Raw genomic sequence first — 23,954 nt, forward strand, 5'->3', positions numbered from 1 at the left:
GGCGTGTTTGCGGCTGCTGCCGAAGCCAGGCCGCCATCAAGGGTGTGTCCGTGCGCACGTGGCGCGCCAGCGCGCCGTCGTGACGCACAGTAAGGAGGCGGGGCAGCTGAAGGCCATTTAAGGCCACTCCACCAGCCTCCCGCCCTCCTTTGAATTTTGGCGGCGCCCGCCCGACCCTCCCTCTACTGCAGTGTGATTCATTTGGTCGCTACGGGGCCGACTAGGAATTTTTGGCCTGCCTGCCTCGCTTTGCTGGCAGGTTTCTTTTGCCTACTCCACACTGTGGTTGGGGGGACGGGTCAAGGGTTAGCACGGGTGCCTTTGGGGTTAATAGGCTGATTGGTGTGTTTTTAGCTTCAATATGTCAACGGTCACTTGTGGCAAAGAAGTGCGGGAAAAGGTTTAAAGGGAAAGGGCAGCTAGGTGACACCTTTAGGCACCTTTGGGGGCGATTGGCGGTCCGGGGGCCTGCAGCTCAGGGCTATACGGCCCGGGGGGCAGAACACGGGCCGCCTTTGGGGCCAACGTGCCTCATCCGCTCGGAGTTTCACGGCTCCGGGGGGCGGTGATGCGGGTTGGACCCCCTACACATCTTCTGGGTGTGGCCTGAGCTGGGGGTCTGGCACAGGGCAGCCCCGGGCTCAGGCAAGGTTTGATCGCCCTATGGCTGCAAGCAGGCTTTGCCTGGATCATCAGAATGCTCCCGCACTTGATTTCCCCTCTGCAGGTTCATTATTCCAATTGATTCCGTTTAATAAAGTGGCCCATGATTTAACCCAATGAATGGTGTTTGTGTTTTATTTCGGCAATAGGCCGCAAAATGTAAGCTGGTATAGCACACCAGGGAGGACAGCCTGGCTGGGAGTCCAGAGTCTGAGAGTTCAAATCCCCGCTCGTGTCTCCTGGGTGTCACGGGCCAGCTAAAGATCACCCCCACAGTTCCTTGAAAGAACAATCGCATGCACTAATTTAACATCCTGGTACTGGTTGCAAGTCCTTGCTGATTTGTATTCCATTATAGATATGCATTTAAAACAGAGGTAGGGAACTTCAGGCCCAAGGGTTGAATGTAACTCTCTAGGTCTCTCTATCTGGCCCTCAGGCCTCTCAATAGGCTGGGGGAGGGTCACCAAACCAGCACCCATGGCTGCCCTAGCATCTGCAAAGGGCTTCATTGGTACCCCCAGCAGGTGGCCCAGGATCTGAGCGTTCACTTAAAAATAAATGCAAGTCTCTAGGCCTCCTGGAACGAAACTTATGGAGCAAAATGTGAAGATACTCTTCTAAGCAATTTCTGTGAAATGAGCCAGACTGGCTGCTCCTGCCTGTCAGTGATATTAACCAATGAGTGAAGTCAGAGCTGTGATTGATAAGCGAGTTGTTTGGACACCAGGCATTAGGAATACCTAGAGCGCTAAATGCTGTTTTGTCCTCCCTTTTAGTGCACCTTCCCTCCTCCTGTCTTGTTTTTTTCTCCTAGTCCTTGGAATCTCCATAGTTTGCCCTTCCTTTTCCCTAACAACCAGGATGTATTTTTCCTATGCTGTGTTTGCCTGCGATCAGGTAGTGATTATACATTATTTTCTGCAAATACTACTACACAATAAGTGTGGGTGAATATTAAATAATCATCCTCCCCCCGAAAGGCAAATGTGAAAACTTTGCAAAGAGGCTTAGGCATGTCTTTTGCTTTGCAGGAGCTAAAAATTAGGGGCTCAGGGGCATGCACCGATGACAAGATTTGGTTCAGGTTCCATTCCAGTGCTTCATAAAACAGTCTGTCTTGTTCTGAGGTGCTTCACAGGCTGCCCTATTCAACTTCATCCTCCCCTTCACTACTAGGAAATCAAAAACTGGCGATACCTTTTTATCTTTTGACAAAAATAAATGATGTCTGCTGGCACAGTAGCCCCTCCAGAGTGATGGCATGCATCCTTCCAAATTCAGAAATATAGTTATAGTTTTCCCATAAGGACAGCATTTACAGTTTTGGAGGGGGGAAAGGGAATTACTTAATCTTCCCTACACATCAGTATGAAGTATCTTAAAATTTACGTTGAGGTGGGTGGGTGGAGAAGAACTAAAAGGGATTTGCTTTCTGGATAAAATCATTCCCTCTGATTACAAGCTTGGCCTGTCAGTCACAATGGAGCTCTCCCTCTGCCCTCGCCCCATTTTAGTGTTTGTTCTCCCTTACCCCATCAACCACTCTGACATGATTCCTCATATGGTAAACTTAGAGGCATTACTTTCATTTTTAGCAGATGTTTGTCTGCAGTGTTTTATGGCCATCTGGATCACCAAAGCACCTTGAAGCACTTCAGCAGTTCCTGCTTCAACTCATGCTGCTTCCTACAGTTGCGTGCAAAGCCTTGTGTTTGGAACTACGGTCCAGTTTTTTATCCATTACGCCAATTTTGCAGCATTCCAGGATAAGAAGAGAAATCTGAAATAGTCAGGGAATTGCAGAATAAACTGCACCCAACAGCTATGAGTAGAATTTATTATCCAGTGCATAATTTTGCAACAAAAGAAACAATACTTATACATTTCCTTTAAATGCATTATTGCACAGACATCTGTCAGCGAGTGCAGACTCAAGAGTGATTCTCATATCAAGTATTATTGATTACGATGGAGATGGCAGCTAAGTGAACAGTTAATCCACAGCATCACTGTTTGAGAAAGGTTATATGTATCTTTGATGTTACTTACAAGAGCCAATCTACAGCAACAAGTAAGCTGATGTCCTGTGTGGGAAGACCCACTGCGGTGAGGATGAGAAGCATGGTCACCAGTCCTGCACTGGGTATACTTGCAGCTCCAACACTCGCAAGCGTAGCAGTCAGACTGTAAAATTAAATAAATCTGCTTGTTTAATTGAGTTTTCTCTTAGTATTTCTCATCATATAATGCATTTTTGCATGTTATTTTCACTGATACATTAATTTTTATGCACGCTTTCCCCTAATATATGCATTTTGTAAACATTGTTTGGTTGGCAAACTGCACGGCAAAATTCAAATAAGTGTGAATTTCAAAGGATGGCTGTGTTTCGGTTTTCATATTTTTTCGGAAAGTGCAGATTTGATAGATTTGGCTTGAAATGTGAACTGAATTGAAATTCTCGCCCATTCCTAGAAGCCACTAAAATACAAAATAGTACAATCTACACTGAAATAATAATCTATTTCTATAGAATCTGAAGTTATCAAGCAATTCCCATATTCATAACATGCAAAAATGCATTATATGATGAGAAATGGCTTGTAAAACTGTGTACACTAATCAAAACTGTCTACAAAAATGTGTTAGGAAAAATTTATACTAAAATGCTGGAGAATTTTCATGAGGATTTAAAAAAAAAACAAATTGCTGCAGAAATGTGGAGAACTGAATTGAAGATTAGAAAAATAAGAAACTACAAGAACCGAAACTGACAGATCTTTCTATCCCTATTTCTATCTGAGTTTAAAGCATGTTCAAAGCTTTTATTAACACACAACTATTGACAATCAGGTACAATTAAAATCTTTAATCAATATCTCCAGCTTAGGACAAGAAACCCACCTGACAGTGACTATCTGTCCACCATCCAACACAACTCCATTCATCTGTGCTATAAAGATGGCTGCCACAGCTTCATAAAGAGCAGTCCCATCCATGTTAATAGTGGCCCCAACTGGCAAGACAAATCTTGTCACACGTTTATCAATGCCCAAGTTTTCTTCAAGGCAGCGAAAAGTGACAGGTAGTGTACCAGCACTGAAGGCCCAAGCAAAATGAAATATTAGATTCAGACTTCATGGGACAAAATAGCTCTAGTGCCACTCTGGGGTGGCAAGCAGTCCCCTCACCACCCATCAACCAGCCACAGTTGAACGTCTTCCTCCTCTGCCCTGGGAATGATGCAAGTGTATAAATTCTAAGGTTATAAATCTGGTTATACACAGTACTGTACGTGGAACAAAGTTTGTCCATGCCCCTTTAAATGCATATACCGTGACAACTGCAGAATGAGAGCCCAAGTAGATGTGAATAAATGCATTGGAAGGCTTGGTAGCAATCTTCCTCAGAACCACAGCATGCAGGGAGGTTTGCCCTTCCATCTTCAGCTCCAGCCCTGACAAAAATTGCCCCCCTCCCATACAGCAATGAGCCATTAAATAAGATCTCCCACTGGCATCAATGGGATCTTTATTCCTTAAGGCTCATAGTTTCTAGAGAGATTTTTGTTGGGATTGTAGCTGGAGAGGAACAGCTTTAACCTCAACTCCTTATTAGAAGAAAATCACCCCCCCTCATGTATGCGATTTAATTTTTCAAATATCTGACAGTGCTGCTGGTTGACATGTGGACTATAGAACTCAGAGAAGGAGCGGACAATTGGTAAAGATGCCTGGGAAAGAGAGGGGGTTGAAAGTTATGTGACAGCTGCAGGGGCACATCTGTCTGAAACGTGTTGGGAAAGACCTTGTCTAAAAGTCCAAGTGGAAAGTCTTGCCTGATTGGAGAGAGACTTCTGAAGACGAAAACCAGAAAAGGCCTAGCAGTTACAGAGATTGGTGCTAAAGAGTTCAGGACTGGATTTAGGGGCAGGTGAACTAGGCCTGAGGTGCTGGGCTTGGGAGAGGGTGTCTGTCATAGGCTGTCATCTCCATGCATATTTATTGATGCATTGTGCATCAAAGTTGTGAATGGATGACCCAATGAAATAAAAGTAAGTCATTTAAGTCTCACACAGTAAAAATAAGGCACCTAACTGGAGCACCACATGGTCTACGCCAGCTGAGCCCAATGGCTGCAACCACATCAATCAATGCTATGAACCAGCTCTGGGTGTTTGTGCATGTGTAATCTGGTATGTTTGATTTATACATTGTCTTCATGTTTGGGTTAACTGATTGCTAACCTCAGTTCTGGTTCATTTATTTATACAATCTTCCCCCAAATCTAAATCTACTAGAAGTGCACTGAGGTTTTTCCTTGAAATCCACACAATGAGGGTTTGAACATCCACTTGAGCATGTACTGAAGGCAAAGTATTTACAGTGGCTTGGAATGCATTGTTAACTCTGTAAGTATCTGCATTTTATATCAAATACCTTGAAGCAGTGCCTAGAGCAGTAATCCATGCCTGAAAGATTCCAGCAAAGAATGGGAAGGGATTTTTCCTTGTTATTACAAAGTACAACAAAGGCAAGAAGATCCCTCCATGGATGACAAGGCCTATGATCACAGTTACCATGTACATTCCGAGTTGTCTAGCAACTACTTCCAAGTCCTTGATTGCAATGATTTTTCCACAGATGAGGCAGGCAATGCCCAGTGGAGAATACCTAGAAGAAAACACAGCATAAAAGGATACAGGAATGCAATTACAGATGTCTGTGTCTCAAAACAAGAATGGCATCATTAAGGCAATTACTGTTCTGGGATGGGGGACATATCAGGACTTGACTAAAGTATACCAGTGCTCCAGTAAAATCTTACTTGTGCTTCTCTTCATGCTTAATGTTTATTTAATTGTCAAAGTAGTTGTATTGTCTAATATGCTCCACTTCCTATCATTTCAAATTTCATACTTTTTGTAGCATCCATGTAACAATTCAGTGTAAACATTGTAACAACAACAAAAAAGCTGTGCCCCAAACAAAGACTGAACGACAAGTTTTCAGCCCACATAGAATTGATTCACAAATTCAATTTGCTAATCTTAGAATCATAGAATCATTGAATAGTAGAGCTGGAAAGTGCCATCAAGTCCAGCCCTCTGCTCATTGCAGGAATCCAAGTTAGAGTATACCTGACAGGTGGCTGTCCAGCTGCCTCTTGAATGCCTCCAATACTGGAGAGCCCACCACCTCCTTGGATAATTGGTTCCATTGTCATACCACTCTTAACAGTTAGGAATTTTTTTCTGATGTTCAGCCAAAATCTGGCTTCCTGTAACTTCAGTCCATTATTCTGTGTCCTGCACTCTGGGATGATCAAGAAGAGATCCTGCCCCTCGTCTGTGTGACAACCTTTCAAGTACTTGATTAATACTATCATATTTCCTCCTTCTCAAAGCTAAAAATACCGTTATTTCAGTTTCACAGGGCTTTGTTGTCCATCCCCTGATCATCCTTGTCACCCTCATCTGATCCTTGTTCCAGTTTATCTGCATCCTTCTTAAAGTGCAGTGTCCAGAACTGGATGCAGTATCAAGATGAAGTCTAACCAGTGCTGAATAGAAGGGAACTAGTACTTCACATGATTTGGAAACTATACTTCTGTTAAGGCAGCCTAAAGAAGCATTTGAGTTTTTTGCAGCCACATCACACTGCTGGCTCATATTCAGCTTGTGATCAACAACAATTCCAAGATCCTTCTCGCATGTAGTATTGCTGAGCCAAGTATCCCCCATCTTATAACTGTGCATTTGGTTTCTTTTTCCTAGGTGTAGAACTTTGCAGTTATCACTGTTAAATTTCATTCTGTTGTTTTCGTTCTGTTGGCCCTGCCTCCACACAGAACCCAGTCACAAGCTACTGAGAAACTTCCAGTTGGGAATCAATGTAGACAGAGAGAGTAGGGAAGGTGTCCACAATGTCCTTAAAGCGGGGGATGGCAACTCCATGGCCTGTGCTCTATATCCAGCCTCCCAAGCAGTTTCTGGTGTGTTCCCCAACCCCCAGGTCCTCCAGCTGCTGTGTTGGATGATGATGATGATCAGCAACAGGTGGCTTAAAGGGATGGACAGACAGACAGACAGACAGACAGACAGACAGACAGACAGACAGACAGACAGATAGATAGATAGATAGATAGATAGATAGATAGATAGATAGATAGATAGATAGATAGATAGATAGATAGATAGATAGATAGATAGATAGATAGATAGATAGATAGATAGATGAGAAAACTGGAATGGGGCTTTTAAAAAAATAACGTCCGCTTTCCATCTGACCTTTTTGTGAACTATCTAAGTATCACCCAGAAGCAGCAATCAATCAGGAATCTATCAGCCTCTCACAACTGCTGTTTTGCACACCATTTTCTCAGGTGCCATGCAGTCTGCTTCCTGAAATGTTCACTGAGGATAATCCTTACAAAAGGGTTACAAAGCAACCTTAGCAGATGTCCAGTTTTGTTTTATGTTCTTATGGTACTCACAAGAGTTTCATAAATCACTGAAGCTGCTGGAGAGGATGGATCTTTTCCTTAGAGAGTAGTAATAAATAAGGGGATAGAATGTCCCTTTGTATATGAAAGACGGGAATTTATCACCATAGACTAAACGTTCCCATCTATGCAAATGAACAAGAGTATGGGTTGAGGATAAGTCCTGTGCTGCCGCATCATTTGAGAGTCTGGGAATGGGTCCCAGCAGTGATGAAGGACAGTGGCTGTATAAGGATCTAGTTCTTTTGAGGCCAACGCAATAGTTTCTGACAGAAGAAAAATCTGAGCATCAGGCAGTAAATTAAATTAAAATACAAAAAACAAAGCAACAGCCACTTTTGATTTTCTAATGAGATGAGGTGTGGTGTGGCACTTGGGAAGTAGACTAAAGGGATCTCGATCCTAATCTCCCAACTTGCCGTTAAGTCCACTGGCTGAGCTTGGCTCAGGGTGCTTTCACACTGCACTTTATTCTGTTATTCTGACGATGTCTAACCTGGTAATTTGCGCATTATATTTGATCTTTCACATGACACACAAGGTAGCTCCGGAATTCTAGTGGAATGTAGTGCAAGTTTAGTGCAAATTTCTGTGATAAATGATACCAGAAATAATCCGTTAGCTAGGCTGGGAACCCAGAAGAAAGCTGGAGTTTTTCGCTTAGCTGCAGCCGCTCACATGACAGGCACCCCAGCATGCAGTGCGTTCCTGCCCTTTAATCAAGCAGGGTTTGGGGGGGGTTGCCTGACAAACGCTGTACCGGTATTCCGGCATTGGCACAGATAGCAGCATTTCCCACACATACCCCTGCCTCGATACAACTAAAACAATTTAAAAGGTCAGATCCTAAAGGGAGAGGGCTTGCATGATGATGGGACAAGATCTTAGACCTCCTACACAGTGGGGAACAGTGCTCATGGGTGAGGGACAAAAACAAGCCATGTGAAAGACCATTGTGCGAAATGCTGGTATATCGCCTGAAAAAGCTGCTGTTCCTCAACGCAAGAGGTATTGAAGTGTGAAAGGGATCTTAGAAATCGGGACAGCAGCACTACCTTTTTAATCTGTTAAACTAACGCAATCAGCCTCATGTGTGAAAGCAGCCACAGTCTCACACATGCTCCCTCTGTCTAGCAGTTGTGAGGATAAAATGGAGTACCTTTTATGTATGCCATTCTGAGCTGTCTAGAGCAACCTTTCCCAACCAGTGTGCCTCCAGATGTTGTTGGACCACAACTCCCATCTTTCCTAACCATTGGCAATGCTCGCTGAGGCTGATGGGAGTTGTGGTCCAACAACATCTGGAGGCACACTGGCTGGGAAAGGCTGCTCTAGAGTAAGGGCTGGATACAAATTTGAAAAGAAATAGTTGAAACAATTACCATACTTTCAGACCAATATATTGAAAAATGCAACTGCAGAAACTGTAGATAAGGTATAAAAAGGATACCCAGGATACAACAGGATTTAATGTGTCCCAGTGGATGATGACTTTGACTTACCACATGATCATTGTTACCAACTTCATTACAATCTCATTTAAGATATTGAAGAAATCCACCATCATCTTGGCTTGCTCTCCCATCTTGCCCATTGCAATACCAAAAGCAATGAAAAACCCAATGAGACCTGATGAAAGAATGCTAAAATTTAAAAGCTGCTAAGGCTCTCTCAAAATGCATACACAAATGCATATCTACAATCCTATTAAATAACTTTTAAAATCAGCTAAGTGATTGAACTTCCCTTGGATGAATGCCCAACCCTCTGCTCTCCACTGCAATTTGTGGCATGCTCAGGGCCCCTCCACACACCCTTTTCATTGTGCTTTCCTGATTATTGGTGCCTATCTGAGCAGTCTTGAACCACCTGAAAATTGCTGAGGATCCTGGTGGACTACTTAATGATTTTTCTGCCTGTTGCAGCAATTGTTATGCACTGTGCTAGATGCTGTATGATTTTTAATTCTTTTATTTCTTATATATTGTATTACAATTAAGTTAAAATCAACATGAATATTTAACGTGAGTATGTCACGGACCGCCTGAATGAAGCTTGTGGGCCACTGGTATAGAAGATTATTATTAAGATAAAATTATATATATATATATATATACACACACACACATACACATATGTGCCATTTGATTTGATTTATTAAACTTTAATATTGCTTTATACTGTACTTTAAATTTTAAAAAGTCTCAATGTAATTTACAATATATGTAATAACATTATAAAACATGATAAAAACATATTTGAACACTAAAACTGTTCCCATACCTAAGACATTCATACCATCCTTAAATTCGAGGCCCTTCTTAATGATCAGCTGAGGTTCTGGAGTGACTTCTGTTTCATTCATCATGGCATAGATGGAGTCTGTAACATTGGCTGGTTCTTCAGTCGCTTGAGGAGCAATCACTTTCTTGGTGACTGTTTGAATCTGAAAGAATCAATGTACAGGACTGCAAAATGCAATTAGAGCATGGCTTACTACAAAAGTCAGTCTTTCTCCACATTTGAGCTTGACCTCCTCTTCTAAATTTATTCTGGCATCTGCCCCTGCAAATCAGTGGTGCAAGTAGGTAAATTCAGTCCCTCGTCTTACAGTCCCCGCCCCCCCCACCTTGAGATAGCCCTGTTTCTTACTTCAGTTGTGAAGTAAACAATCAACATTTCTCTTCTCCCCTGTCTCCATTCCATCCATGCTTTACAACATCTTTTGCTTGTTGATTATGTTAGAGCAAAAACCCAACAAAAAGCAGTTTGCCAACCCTAATTAAAAAAAGAAACACTGAGCATGTACAGTTTCCCAACTCATTTAAATACCACCATCATGACTACAGGGGAAAAAATGAATTTTGCTTCTGCTGCTCTGATGGTAAACATATGTAGTCAAAAATAAGTGTCATTTTGTTGTAGAAAAGGGATAATATATTTCTAAAGTAAAAATAATAAAATGAGCATCTGTTACCATGTACATGTCTGGTTGCTGCCTCCTCCTCAACTATAAAATGTTTTGTTTTTTTTAAAAAAAGAGAAAACAGAAAGGATGCTGTTGTGGTGACCACTGTCAGTCCCAGCATGCTCCTGCAGGTCTAGATGCTAATGCTGGACCTGTATGCTACTGCTTTCATCATCTGCTCCTCTCTGGGTGGTCTCTTGGGAGGGAACCTGGGCAGTGAGGCCTTGAACTTTAACAGTAGCGTGCATGTGCCTTCCTGCTCTGAATCAAAATCTATGGATTGGTGCATTAATCCAATACTGGCATTAGAAAGTGGAACAAAACATCTCTAATCCTTCCTAAAAACCACACTTGGGAAAACATCTCTATAAGAAAACAACAGCTCAACCCAAATTAGGTAGGAATTATGTGGGAGCAAATCCAAGTGCAGGTGCAATTGCTCCCACAAATATTTATTTATGTATGCATGCTATCTATAGGCTGGCCCATAACTGAGGGTTCCCTTTACTTTATTTTTTTTTAAAAAAACATTGTAGCCTCCAGTCTGTCACTATTTATTGGGAGAGATTCAAGTGCAAACCAGAGCTTTAGGTTTGTGAAATTAAAGTGAATTAAAGCATTATATTGTCCTGGCAAAACACTAGTTTGTTTTTCTTTTTAAAAACACCAACAGATTTTTTTGTGGTTCGTAAAGTGATAGAGAAATGCATTGAAAAGTGTGGAATGAACTAATGATTAATGGGAAAACAAACACCCCAAAAGCAAATTAGGATTAATGCTCATTATCATTTAACGACTCCATAAACAAATCAGAACAAATCAGAACATAGTCTAGCCACTGGGTAAACGTGGTGCAAGAAAATCAGGATGAAGGCTGAATAAACCCATGGGGCAGTATTCAACTAACTTTTTGCACTAGTGCAAGGATTAGCAGTAGCACAATGGAATTTCCCCCCTCTTCCTCCCCGCACACACCCCACACTGTCTCCAAATCTGCTCACACCCAACACTGTCCACAAATTTAGGGGCCATGTGAGGGGAAGACAGGGAAAGATTGTTCTATCACACAAGGAAAAATCTGTGCACCTTAGCCTTAGAACTGTGTTGAATACAATCGATGATCTACAAAGTCCATTCATAGGGATGACTTGAAAGGTTTAGAATTTCTGAATCCAGTGGATATTCCAAACAAATTACCAGCCCTTTTTAAAAAGAACACTTTGTGTCCCTTCTTAATATGCAGTGAGAATGCAAGACTATTAAAGTCGATAGTAAATACTTGTTAATGGGTCAGTGCAAAATTGATCTAGTCTCTCTGAAATCACACAGGCAGTCTATTCAATAAAATCAAAATAAAGAATTCATTGCACAATTTAGTTACACAGCAAAGTTAGCAACATTAGTTATTAGTTATATTTCCTCTTTTTCCTAAACTGGGAGTCATAACTACATGATGAGTGATAAAGGAAATAATGCAGGTGATGCTATCTATTTTACTACATTCAGATCCTTTTAATTAAAAAAAATCTGTTTGAGCCCTCTGCAAAAATGTGTGGCATTGAAATGCAGCAAGCAATAGCAGTCACAATCACTGGGAGCCTCACCGGAAGTTCTGAAGCAGGCCAAAATTCCTATATATTTTTACTGAGTTGATTATTATCCTGAGAATTTTGTCATCTTTTAAACATTATAAGGACTCTGGGAACAGGAATTCGCTATTACTGAGGGTTTGTTGCTGAAGATTTTACTGAAAACAAAGCAAAATTATGGAGTTTTGGCAGCCTCAGTGAGACCAGGCCTGTCATTATTAGTGACTGTCAGTCAAAGTTAATTCTCATAGCCAAGTCGGTGTATGCTGCCGTGGGAAAAGCTTAAGCCACACTTACTTCCACCTGTTCTAGTACATGTTGAGTCTGTCAGTCATGCATACCCACCGCATGCTGAATTTTATTTCTGGTATATACCACGAGGAACCATAATAAAAGTCTATGGTTGCAAGTGGCTACGACTGGCTCAGAAAGTGCAGGAATGTCTGAAAGTCAATGCAATTTAGGTTTATTTCTATAACTACTATACACTGACTTGAATAGGCCCTCAGTCTTAAAAGTGACTTAAAAGTCTTGATAAACAGCTTGAAATTTCAGTAATTCATGCATTTTGCCTCCTTGTCAAATGTCAGTCAATCCGTTCAATTTGATACTCAGGGCAAAACTAGGCGTAGTGTTAAATGCTTATTGAACTTAAGAAGAACCCTGCTGCTGGATCAAACCAAAGGATCCCCTAGTTCCACATCCTGTTTGAGCAGCCAACCAGATACGTATAGGAAACCCACAAGCAGGACATGAGCAAATGCTGATCTTAATAAAAAAAGTCCAGCTTGAAATTTCTCTTGCTATATATTTATGCCAAAAACGTTGTGCTGAATTCCTCACTATCCTGCACCTGTTAAAGTCACTGGAGTTGGAAGAAAGCATTATGTCAAAGCAAAGAAATATTCTTTGAAAACGAACCCCCTTGCAAGCTGTGCAGATTGGTTTGTTTGCAAGTCAAGATATTTACCCTATTGTGGAAATAGAGAAGCTGAATTCCTGCCTTTAGGAACATAGGACGCTGCCTTATATCAAGTCAGGTTATTGGTCCATTTAGCTCAGTAATGTCTATACTGACAGGCAGCAGCTCTCCAAGATTTGAGACAGGGAACTGCTGGAAATTGAACCTGGGACCTGCTTGCAAAGCAGATGTTCTACCACTGAGGTACAGCCCTTCCCCTAATAGTACTTTGCTATTTGATTACACAGTATCCATATTAGGAAAGTGATAAAGATCAATGAGAATGTGGCTTCTATTGAGTTCCTTGTAAGCATAAATTTCATCGGTGGGATCCAACACAATGTTAGTTCAAGAGGTTTGAGAGTTGGCGTTGTTGCATAAGTGGTTGAAAGAGAGGTAGTGCATAAAGCTGAACAGTCCCAGAGTGAAATATTAGCAGTTGCACTAGTACCTTGCCTGTAGGCACGGTGAGGCAGTGATCGAGGTGGGAGGTCCCACAGCCATCAATATACAAGTGCACAGCAGCCTGCACACATCCAAGCGATTATCCACTCAGCAGTTATGCACTCTGGCCCTAGCATTAGGCGGAGTAAGCAGCTGCCGCCAGAAGCCAAAATTGGGTATCATGAAACGGCAGCAAATGATTAATTATTCATTTTTTATTATTGTATTTTTACTGCCAGGGAAGGAGAAATGCTTGTAGAACACTCTGCCTCAAATGGCAAAATATCTTAATCAAGGATATTATGCAACCCAACTTGGGGGGGGGGCATTTGCTGCTCTCTCAAGCAGGTGAAGGTCTAGGGCTGGCTCAGGCCATCCCTTGCCTCCACCATTATCTCCTGGTGCCAAAAAGCAAAAGTGGAAATTCCGTTTCTCCCTCTATTGCTTTGCAGTTGCCAGCAACAGTTTTCCCCCAGCAAACCACCTCACTGACTGCCACTGGTGACAGTTATGCCTAACTGTAGGAGCCAAGTGATATTATTCTTGCGTTTTTCTAAAGCACTGACTCTCAACTTTTTGAGCTTCAAGGAGCTTTTCACATTAACAGGTAAGAATTGCAGAAGATTCTTCAAAGTGTTATAGAGTGACACACAGTTCCTATTAAGTCCTGAAGCATACTGAACATCACTGTCCCTTCAGGTGAACTGGTAATGCAAGGAAGTTGTTTTTGCTCATTGGGGAACACCAGTAAGCTTCCAAGAAACTCCAGGATTCTCCAGACACCAGTATGAAAGCTAGTGTGATAAATGAAAGCTATCACATAATCTAAGAATAAGAGTGTAAATGTCATTTAAGGGTCTGTGTAGGCCACCAAGTTGAGTGTAATCTCTTTGCAAGATAAGACATGAAGCCTTTTCCTTATGTAAAGATACTATTGTACACATCAGCAGATTAAACCTTTACATACAGAAGATGTGTTTGTATAGATTTCCAAATGCACATGCCCAGAAGATATAAAGAAGTGAAACAAGTGTGTATATCTATTGTAGGGAGGTTCAGAAGACAGTATGCGTGGTGTTCAGAAGGCAGTGTGCGTGGTGAGGGATTCACTGCTTTATAAAACTTCAATTCTGGAGTTAAAAAGAGATCAAAATGCAACTTTTGAGTTGTTGCAGTGTCACTTGCTTAAAGCTGCCATCCTATACACACTGACCTGGGAGTAAACTACATTAAAAACCCTAACCCTGGTCACTATCTGGTGGAGCGTAATGGAGAGTGGTGCAGCCACAATCACATCCACAGCCCTGCTGAGCACATCAGCTGAGGCAGAAGGTGGGGAGGCAGGCAGACATCTGCACCAGGCTGCACCAGCCCAGAGATGCTGCAGCAATCTGGCCCAGGGCCATCACATGACAGCAGTGAATCCTGGGCTGGCTCAGTCCCTCCCTACTCCTTGAATACCCCAAAATACCCCATCAGCATAACTCTGCTGGTGCAGACCTCCCCTTTCTGCCCACTGAAAGTGCACATAGAAGTGTCACAATTTTGGGACTTTGCACTGTCAAGGAACCCCCCAATGGCACTTTCACCTGCAGAAGGGGAATCTCCACTGGTGTCATTTGGCAGGCAGAGGTCAGTGGAGGCCATCAGGATGGCTATAGGGAAACCTCCACCCAATTACCACCACCACTTCAGCCCAGCACCAGGGAATTTGGATTGCCCTGTTAGGCTGCAGTTCCAACTACATTTACCTGGGAGTAAGCACCATTGTATTCAAAAGGAGTTACTTCAGAGTGGAAATGGTTAATACTGTGCGGTTATTTCTGACAAAGCATATGGGACATGTATAGGTTTGCACTGTTAGTTTTGGCACTGAAGCACATGAATTTGAGACCATTTCAGATTTTCACTGGGTGTGGACAAAATTCAGCCAGCCAGTATCTGTCCACAGTCACTCACAAGCCCTGATCACAACTGCTTTCCATATCCTAATTTCACTCCTGTATCAAATGCAAGGCTACAATAAAAGGCAATATGTAGCACTAGGTTAAGCATCAATAGTGAGAAAGCTGAAAAACAGTGAAGTAATTGAAATGAACTGATGGCCAGAAGGCATTAACATGATAAACACCAAGAGAGTTATAAAAGGTGTGAGAGTGCTAATATAAGAAGTTAGTAGCTTAGTTCCCCATCAGCCCATTATCCTGTCCTTCAGCTTTCTACAAGTCAAGGGGCCAATTCCCACATCCTGTTAAGCACAACTAACTGGAAAAGGAGAGACCAGTTTAATAGAACACACGTTGTTCTGCTTTTTGGAACATACTGTCTACCCATGTGACTCTTCTTTTGATGATACTGTGAATAAGCATGCCTTTCAATCTTACAAACACCAGGAGAAATATAAAAAGGGTGACGGTGCTAATGTAAGTTGGTTCTTTGCTTCCTTCCCATTCAGCCTATTATCCCATTCTTCAGCTTTCTACCTGTCAAGGGGGCTAAATACACTTCTGGCAAAATACAGTAACTAGAAAGGGAGAGGTCAGTCTAATACACACTGTTCTAATTTTGGGAACATGCTGCCTCTATCCATGTGACTCTTCTTTTGAGGATGCTGTGAATAAGCATGCTCTTTGTAAAAGAGTGTTTTTAAATTTGATTACAATTCTAAGCATGCTTACTTGGAAGTTAGTCCCAATATAATTTGAACCTCGCTTCTTGGTAAATGGAGTTTAGCATCAGGCTTTAGTGTGTGTGGCTGAAAGGCTGAGAGAAAAATACTGCTAGCTGAGTTCTGTGGCACTTTACACTTCTTCCTATGTGGCCCTGTCCTTCCTCTCTTCTCCAGCCACACGGTAGTGCCTAGAACTATGACTGCAGATAACATAGCACTTAAAAACCTTTAAGTAATTCTTTTTAGGAATATTTGAGAAAGATTTTGGCAATGGAACTTGCTTGGTTCATTTAACCAAAAAAATAGTCCCTGTAACTGCCAAATAACTTAGCTTCAGGGGGAAAAATAGCCCACATATATCTGTAGAGCAGGAAGTACAAACATGGAGGCTATTCATACATTCCTTAAAAAGTCATCTTCATATACTTTTCCAATGAAATATGACTAAGGCCTGATATGTTTATTCATGAGTAGGAGCAGAACAGGCAACCACTGGAAAACTTTCTTCCCTCACCGCCTCTCATCCAGTGATATGTCTCTGTCCTAAGTAGGAGGGGAAACCCACCCAAGGTTTGCTCAATGCCAATGACTCTGACCGTTCTTGGCACTTTTCTTTTATGGCATCCTCAGTAGCATTGTTCATAGATCCTCAGAGTACTGTGCTGAAGAAAATAAACAGCCTTAATGTTTCCGATGTTAATGTTTACAAATATTTTAGTAAAAATAGTGATATATCCCCTGGTCTGATAACTAAAATATATTAAAAATAAATTATTGGTGAAATAAAATATACAGCATGGTCCAGTCAAGGACAGCTGAAGATATTTTGCTATCTGAGGTACAGAAACAACTGCCCCCCCCCCAAAACTAATGGTGCATAGTACCCCAGGTCTATAAAGTTATTTTGACATTTAAGGCAGAAAACCCATCTTGTTGGCAAAAACACAGTAATAATAAATTAAATCACTGGCAGTTTGGCTGCACTTTCATGATGCCCAAAATGGGCTGCCTCACTCTGCTTAATGGTAGGGCCAGCCTAGGATTCAATTGCAGCTAAGCACCTTCAGCCTAACAGATCTTAATTAGAACATTTTCATAATCATTTTTGGGCCAAAATCTGCATGTTCATTAACAGAAAATATTTTGTTGAAGAGCTAAGCAAACAGCATGGAAATCAAAACTATTTCTGTTCTTTTTTGTCCAAATCCTAGACTCTGATCACAACTCTGACAGAGCCATGCAAACCCTCTACCCACCCACCAACACAGAGGGTTTTTCAAAGCTCCAGGGAAACAAAACATACGTTGAAGACATATAAAAAAGGAATGAGAAAACGGAAGGATGATTTCATCAAAAATGAAGCAAAACAAAAGAAAAAAAAACTAAAATGGATGTTTCTGCAAAATTGAGCATACCAAAGAATGAGGAACACAGCAGAAACACTGCTATTTGGCTTTTTATAGCAACAAAACAAGTTTTAGTTTCTTCAGTTGTTTCTTAATGTCATGGTTTTTATATACAGGAAGGCAAAGAGTTGTCATTCACCTGCTGAAAGCATGCTTGTACAAGGTTTTCGGGGAACAAGTTTCGGATAAGATCCAAAAAAGCATCAAGACTGGACACTTCATCGTTCTTCTTTCCTTCTCCCAGCTGCTTCTTGAGCTTTGGATTGCCTGGATGAATGGCTAAGACCAGAATAACTCCCAATATAGCAGCAATGATCGTTGTGGACATATAGTAAACCATAGCTCTTGTTCCTAATCGACCACTAGCCTTAGCATCCAAGCCAGACAGACCTGCATAAAAATGCATTGGGATGAGTTAACAGACAATTGGTTGTCTCAATAAGTCTTACAGACAAGAATGGTTGTTATGCTTAATATTTATAAAATTAATATTCCCCTTGGCTGATGGATTTATCTATTTTTATTGGTCAGGGTTTTAACAATTAATTTTATAATCATTAGACTTCTCACACGGTGCTGAAATACCCTCCGTGCCAAACGCTTAAACTAGATTAATAGCTATTGGTTTCCACAGTGAACTGTAGTTCTCTCAGAGGAATAGCTGAATCATATTTATGTTTGCCCAGAAGTCCAATATATTCAATGGGAATTAGTCCCAGATAAGCTTGCTTTTATGTAAGAACCAGAGATCAAAACTCTACTCAGTTTCTAAACAAGTCAATCTCAATTAGAGTTACCAGGTTTCTGGTTTTCAGCCAGAGTCTCCGTTTTTTCGAGGTCCCCTCCGGCTCTCCGGCTAGCACCCCTTAATCTCCGGACTCTCAGCTTCAATTTTTTTAAAAAATAAGTTTCTAGGTGGTCTGGTTCCTGAGATATACACCAAAAACATCAACCACCACCCCGCGACTGTTTTTTACAGATCTTTAGAACAATTCCTTGCTCTAGCTACAACTCCCATCAGCCCAATCCAGTGGCCATGCTGGCTGGGGCTGATGGGAGTTGTAGTTTAAAAAAGTAACTTTTCAAAGCTCTGGCTGTAACCCCGCCCTTTCAGGATTGTAGCCAATGAAGTCAGGGTTGTGACTTGTTGATCCAGGCATGCCTAGGCTTAATTTCAACATCAGAAAATGGTGGCTTTAAGATTTTTGCAGTTTGCGTAAGTAATATGGCTTAACGTTGTTTTTTCTCTTCTGTCCAAGAGTCAGACCCTGGGCTATGAAATATGAAAGTATTTAATCCAATATCTGCTTTTCTGGGAGTAAAGCAATTCTAATCCCATGTACCTGGAGTAAACCCCATTGAACTCCATTAGGACTTACTTTTGAGTAGACATGGTTAGGATTGTGCTGTAAATTAATGGGACTTTTGAGTAAACATAGCGCAGACTTGTGTTTGTGTTGTAAATCTTTCTCTCCCCCTCCAACCCTATTTTTAAAGAAATTAGGCAGGGTTTATCACAGTTTTTATTATGTAGGAAACTAATACTGATTTTTTTTAAAAATTTTCCTCAATGACCAACTGGTTTGACAATAAAATATGGGGTGTGTTTTTACACCTGCATATATATGTGTGTGTGTAGGGTTGGTGATTGGAAACCAAGGCAGCTCACAATAAGAAATTAATCACTTTAAAAACCAATAACCATAAAAAGTATAAACAGTTGGAAAACATCTTAAAGTGGCATGATTCCAAATTTTGGGTTGGGTCAATGAAGTTTATTTTTATTTATTTATTTATTTATTATTTGATTTATATCCCGCACTTCCTCCCAGTAGGAGCCCAGGGTGGCAAACAAAAACACTCAAAACGCTTTAAAAATAATAAAAACAGACTTTAAAATATATTAAAACAAAACATTTTTAAAAACATTTTTAAGGAAAAGGTTTAAAAACATATTAAAAAGCAATTCCAACACAGACTGGGATAAGGTCTCAACTTAAAAGACTTACTAAAAGAACAAGTTCCTTATCACTTCAGGGTACAGTTTTCCCTGGTTGAGTAAGCCCCATTGAATACATTGGGACTTGCTTCTGAGTAAACAAACATAGGATTGCACTATAAATATCTTTACAGATTGTATAAATAATAAACGTATTTGATAGTCATGCTTATATAAATATTTTCATAGAATCATAGAATAGTAGAGTTGGAAGGGGCCTATAAGGCCATCAAGTCCAACCCCCTGCTCAATCCAGGAATCCAAATCAAAGCATTCCCGACAGATGGCTGTCCAGCTGCCTCTTGAATGCCTCCAGTGTTGGAGAGCCCACTACCTCTCTAGTAATTGGTTCCATTGTCGTATGGCTCTAACAGTTAGGAAGTTTTTCCTGATGTCCAGTCGAAATCTGGCTTCTTGCAACTTGAGCCCATTATTCCGTGTCCTGCACTCTGGGACGATCGAGAAGAGATCCCGGCCCTCCTCTGTCTGGCAACCTTTCAAGTACTTGAACAGTGCTATCATATCTCCCCTCAGTCTTCTCTTCTCCAGGCTAAACATGCCCAGTTCTTTCAGTCTCTCCTCATAGGGCTTTGTTTCCAGTCCCCTGATCATCCTTGTTGCCCTCCTCTGAACCTGTTCCAGTTTGTCTGCATCCTTCTTGAAGTGCAGAGACCAGAACTGGATGCACCACTCAAGATGAGGCCTAACCAGTGCTGAATAGAGGGGAACTAATACTCCATGCGATTTGGAAACTATCCTTCTGTTAATGCAGCCTAATATAGCATTTGCCTTTTTTGCAGCCACATCACACTGTTGGCTCATATTCAGCTTGTGATCAACGACAATTCCAAGATCCTTCTCATATGTCGTACTGCTGAGCCAAGTATCCCCCATCTTATAACTGTGCATTTGGTTTCTTTTTCCTAAGTGTAGAACTTTGCATTTATCCCTGTTGAATTTCATTCTGTTGTTTTCAGCCCAATGCTCCAGCCTCTCAAGGTCCCTTTGAATTTTGTTTCTGTCTTCCACGGTATTAGCTATGCCCCCCCAATTTCATATCATCTGCAAATTTGATAAGCATGCTCTGTACCTCCTCATCCAAGTCGTTAATAAAAATGTTAAAGAGCACTGGGTCCAGGACCGAGCCCTGTGGTACCCCACTTGTTACTTCCGCCCAATTTTGTCATGCTGTATCCCTATAAGTATCCAATTTCACACTATGGTTGTACAATACTTCCTTTACATTTTAAGTATGCCTTGGGGTAGTCATGGTTCTCCATGGTTTTCATCCTGAGGGGCAGATAGGCTGAGAGATGGTGAGTAGCCCATGGTCACCCACTACAGTTTATAGCTCATTTCCATTTTGAAAAATTAATTAAAACAATTTACATGCAGGCAAAATTTATTAAGTAGATTCACACAATACGTTTAAAGCACATCCAACTTGCATTTAAAGCGCATGACTTCCTCTAAAGAATTCTGGGAAGTGTCATTTCCTCCTCACAGTTATAGTTCTCACCACTCTTAACAAACCGCAGTTCCCATGATTCTGTGGTGGGATTCATGTCCTTCAAATGGGTGTTGAATGTGCTTTAAATGAATGGTGTGGATCTGCTCTAGGTATGCTGTGCATTCAAGAGTGCATTGAAAAGAACAATTTTAAAAGATACTTCTTACTCTGACTCATTTCTCAGACCTCTTTCTGAAGTAAAGGGTCAAATCTGTAAAGAAAGTTTGGAGTGGCCACGTTAAAAGATAAGGGCAGGGTATTCCAGGCAAGGGGTTGCCAACCCTGCTTGGATATGGATGTCTTTGCAGAAGAACCCTAGTCAAGGTTTACCAACAGCACAATCCAAACTATATCTACTTAGAAGTCAGTCCTGTTGAGTTCTATGGGGCTTAATCCCTTAGTAAGTGTGTTTAGAATTGCAGCCTTCAGGAGCATCCATCTTTACTCCCCAAAGCTCCCATCTAACATCTCCACAACTTTGTCCCTACAGTGAGCTTCTGGTGACTGGCCTGGCCTGAAGGCGCTTAACTCTACTTGCTGAAAGCAAGTAGGCTAGATTAAATGTTCCCTACCCAGACTCCACCTTTTAGCTAAGATTTCTATCTTAATTTCCAATCAGATTTTTGTTTTTAATTGTATGCTCCAAGCAACTGTGATTGATGCTTAATGTATCATGCTTAATGACATCACTGGGGCCCGCCCCATAACATCACTCGAGCCTGCCCCATGGCATCCCTCAGGCCTGCCCCTCAAATCTCAGGTTTTGGGATGCTTCTGACCTGGCAACCCTAATCTCAATAGGATATGAGGCGGCTTGGAAAATTAGCCAGAATGTGCTTTAAACTACTATCTCTGGGTTGCAAGTTAGGTTTCATGGAAAGTGAAACTAAACTCTGCCAAAGCCTTCCTCCTGGCTGCACAAGAGGAAGAGAGGGAGTGTGTGAGCCTCAGGCTTGTGGTGCAGGGCTGGTGCCAGAGTAGGCTAGTGCCTACTGCTCGCAGGCCCACAACGCCTGCCTGCATGCCCCTCCTACCTCTCCCTGGATGTAAATGTTGGTTGCGCTGTGGGCGCAAGCCTGCCATCAACGAAGATGGCCACCAAGGTTTTCCTAAGGGGCTGATGCACCTGCCACCATCTTGGTTGATGGCAGGGATGCACGCAGGTAGCACACATGCACCAATCATCTTGGTTGATGGTAGGCATGCGTGCACAGCGCAGGCAGCATTCACCAAGGGAAAGGGAGGTAGGTGGAGCGTGTGTGCATGCATGAGTGCGCCAGGCCCAGCGCAGGCTGGTGCCCAAGGGCCACGGCATGCCTAGTGCTGGCCCTTTTGTGGTGACTTCTTCCTCCTCATGCATGTAGCGCTAAAAGATGGTTTAGCATTACATGTGAACCAGGCCAATGTCTTTCAAACACAATGTGTCTTCATTATGACAGCAAAATATTCTGAAAATAATTATATGTGAACTATTCCATTAGCTATTCATAAGACCAGTTCACCCTGTGCATATCTATGCTATAGTCAACTGTGTTGACTTCAACCCAGGAAAAAAATGGATGGAGCCAATTAAAGCCTTACTGTTTCAATTCATGATCCTACTAAATTCAACCCAGTTTCTTCAAATAAAGAAGCATAAATAACAAATTTTAGAGTTGTTCTTTCTTCTTGATGATAGGCCTGAGGCCATCATGTCTTCACATAATCTCAATTTTGTGGAGACAGGTTAATTATATCTCAGCTCTGTGTCATGTATCACCCACAGCTGACTTCAGAAAGGTGTCCATGTTAATGTCTTGTACAATATAAACAACAAAGTGATGAGTTGCACCTGAAAGACTAATGTTTATTATGGCAAGAGCTTCTGCAGGCAATAACCTTTCATCCAATTACCATTCCCTGGCGTCTCACAATTTTAAAACGCAAAGGAGTCCATTGGGGAAAAAAAAAATATCCAAAGCAGTTAAAAAGCAAAGGTAGCCATGTTGGTCCATAAGAAAAAACTTGAAAATCCACAGTTGGGTAATCCCTTTATTGGGTCCAACCAAAAAGTCACTAAAATATGGCTTTCAAGTTTTCAACCTTTCATGTTTTCCAGAACTCCTCAAGCAAGATGCTAAACAGAACATGGGGTGATGGAATGAGAAAAAAATAAAAACAACAAAGTAGAAAAATTAGGCTGGATGTTGTAACCGTGAGGTCAGCTTTGCTGAGTAAATCCCTCCATAGTGCTACATGTATCATGTTACACACCTAGAATTTTGGGATTAAGAATCAATGGCTGCTTTCCCACTTTTTGAGAAATAAAGTCTGGCTTGTAACCTGGATCCTTATGGAACTTCATTCCTGAAGAAGAGTTCCGGAAAAGCTTGCCAGTTTTGTGACTTTTTTTGGTTGGTTCTTTGTGACTTTTTTTGGTTGGTTACCCAGCTGTGGACTTTGAGTTTTATTTATTTATTTATATCCCACCCTTCCTCCCAGCAGGAGCCCACTTCTTTATCCAAAGAAGTGACAATGTGTTGAGCATTGATGAGCACTGTCAGTCTCCAGATGTGAATGGGGCCCCAGAAAGAATAATGCTACTGCATTAAATATGGAAAATACACACATTATTATTAGATTCCGAAAAACTGCGAGCATGACTGCTTAATCTCTCACAACAGATTAACTTTCTAATAGTTTATAACAGATCTCACCTGTGATTAAACTTGAGATAATTAAAGGAAGAATCAACATTTTTAGCATCCTCATCAGGATGTCTCCTGGGAAGGCTATCAACATGATGACATCAGGATTAATAGGTGCTGCCATACGAAGAAGAGCCCCAAATAATGCACCCAGGATGACACCTGGATAAACAAAAAACATAAAATAAAATGGAGGCAAAGAGGAGAGAATGTGTGTAATTGAGTCTTTATTCATATAACTGAAGAATATGACAAAACACAATTTTGGAACAGAACTAATTATGCTAATAATGTTGTGGATTACAGCTTCCATCATCCCTGACCACTGGTCATGTTGGCTGAGGATGATGGGAACTGTAATCCAAAACATCTGGAGGGTACCACTTTGGCTAATTCTAATCTATATAACGCTCTAATGTGCAAACACTTTCATGCATCTATCCACCCATATCTTCTTTTTAACTGCCTCAGTTTGCCTGCAAAACAGTCACTGTTGCCAAACTAGAGATACCAGTGGCAGTGCAAATTGGATTAGGACCTCACAACCTT

At 41.5% G+C, this 23,954-nt stretch overlaps 1 protein-coding gene across 2 annotated transcripts in view; it reads right to left on the bottom strand.

The window, feature by feature from the left end:
* SLC1A2 (solute carrier family 1 member 2) overlaps positions 1–23,954 on the bottom strand; it is a 144,851-nt gene that overhangs the window by 25,233 nt on the left and 95,664 nt on the right. For both annotated transcript variants that reach the window (XM_061610772.1, XM_061610771.1), the window contains exons 3-9: positions 23,415–23,567; positions 17,349–17,599; positions 9,454–9,616; positions 8,673–8,799; positions 5,106–5,339; positions 3,571–3,765; positions 2,716–2,850 (exon numbers count right to left, since the gene is read on the bottom strand). In XM_061610772.1, the coding sequence (XP_061466756.1) occupies positions 2,716–2,850; positions 3,571–3,765; positions 5,106–5,339; positions 8,673–8,799; positions 9,454–9,616; positions 17,349–17,599; positions 23,415–23,567 (1,258 nt within the window). The remainder of the gene's footprint in view (positions 1–2,715; positions 2,851–3,570; positions 3,766–5,105; positions 5,340–8,672; positions 8,800–9,453; positions 9,617–17,348; positions 17,600–23,414; positions 23,568–23,954) is intronic.

This window comes from Rhineura floridana, chromosome 2 (genome assembly GCF_030035675.1).
Source record: "Rhineura floridana isolate rRhiFlo1 chromosome 2, rRhiFlo1.hap2, whole genome shotgun sequence".
NCBI classification, from domain to species: domain Eukaryota; kingdom Metazoa; phylum Chordata; class Lepidosauria; order Squamata; family Rhineuridae; genus Rhineura; species Rhineura floridana.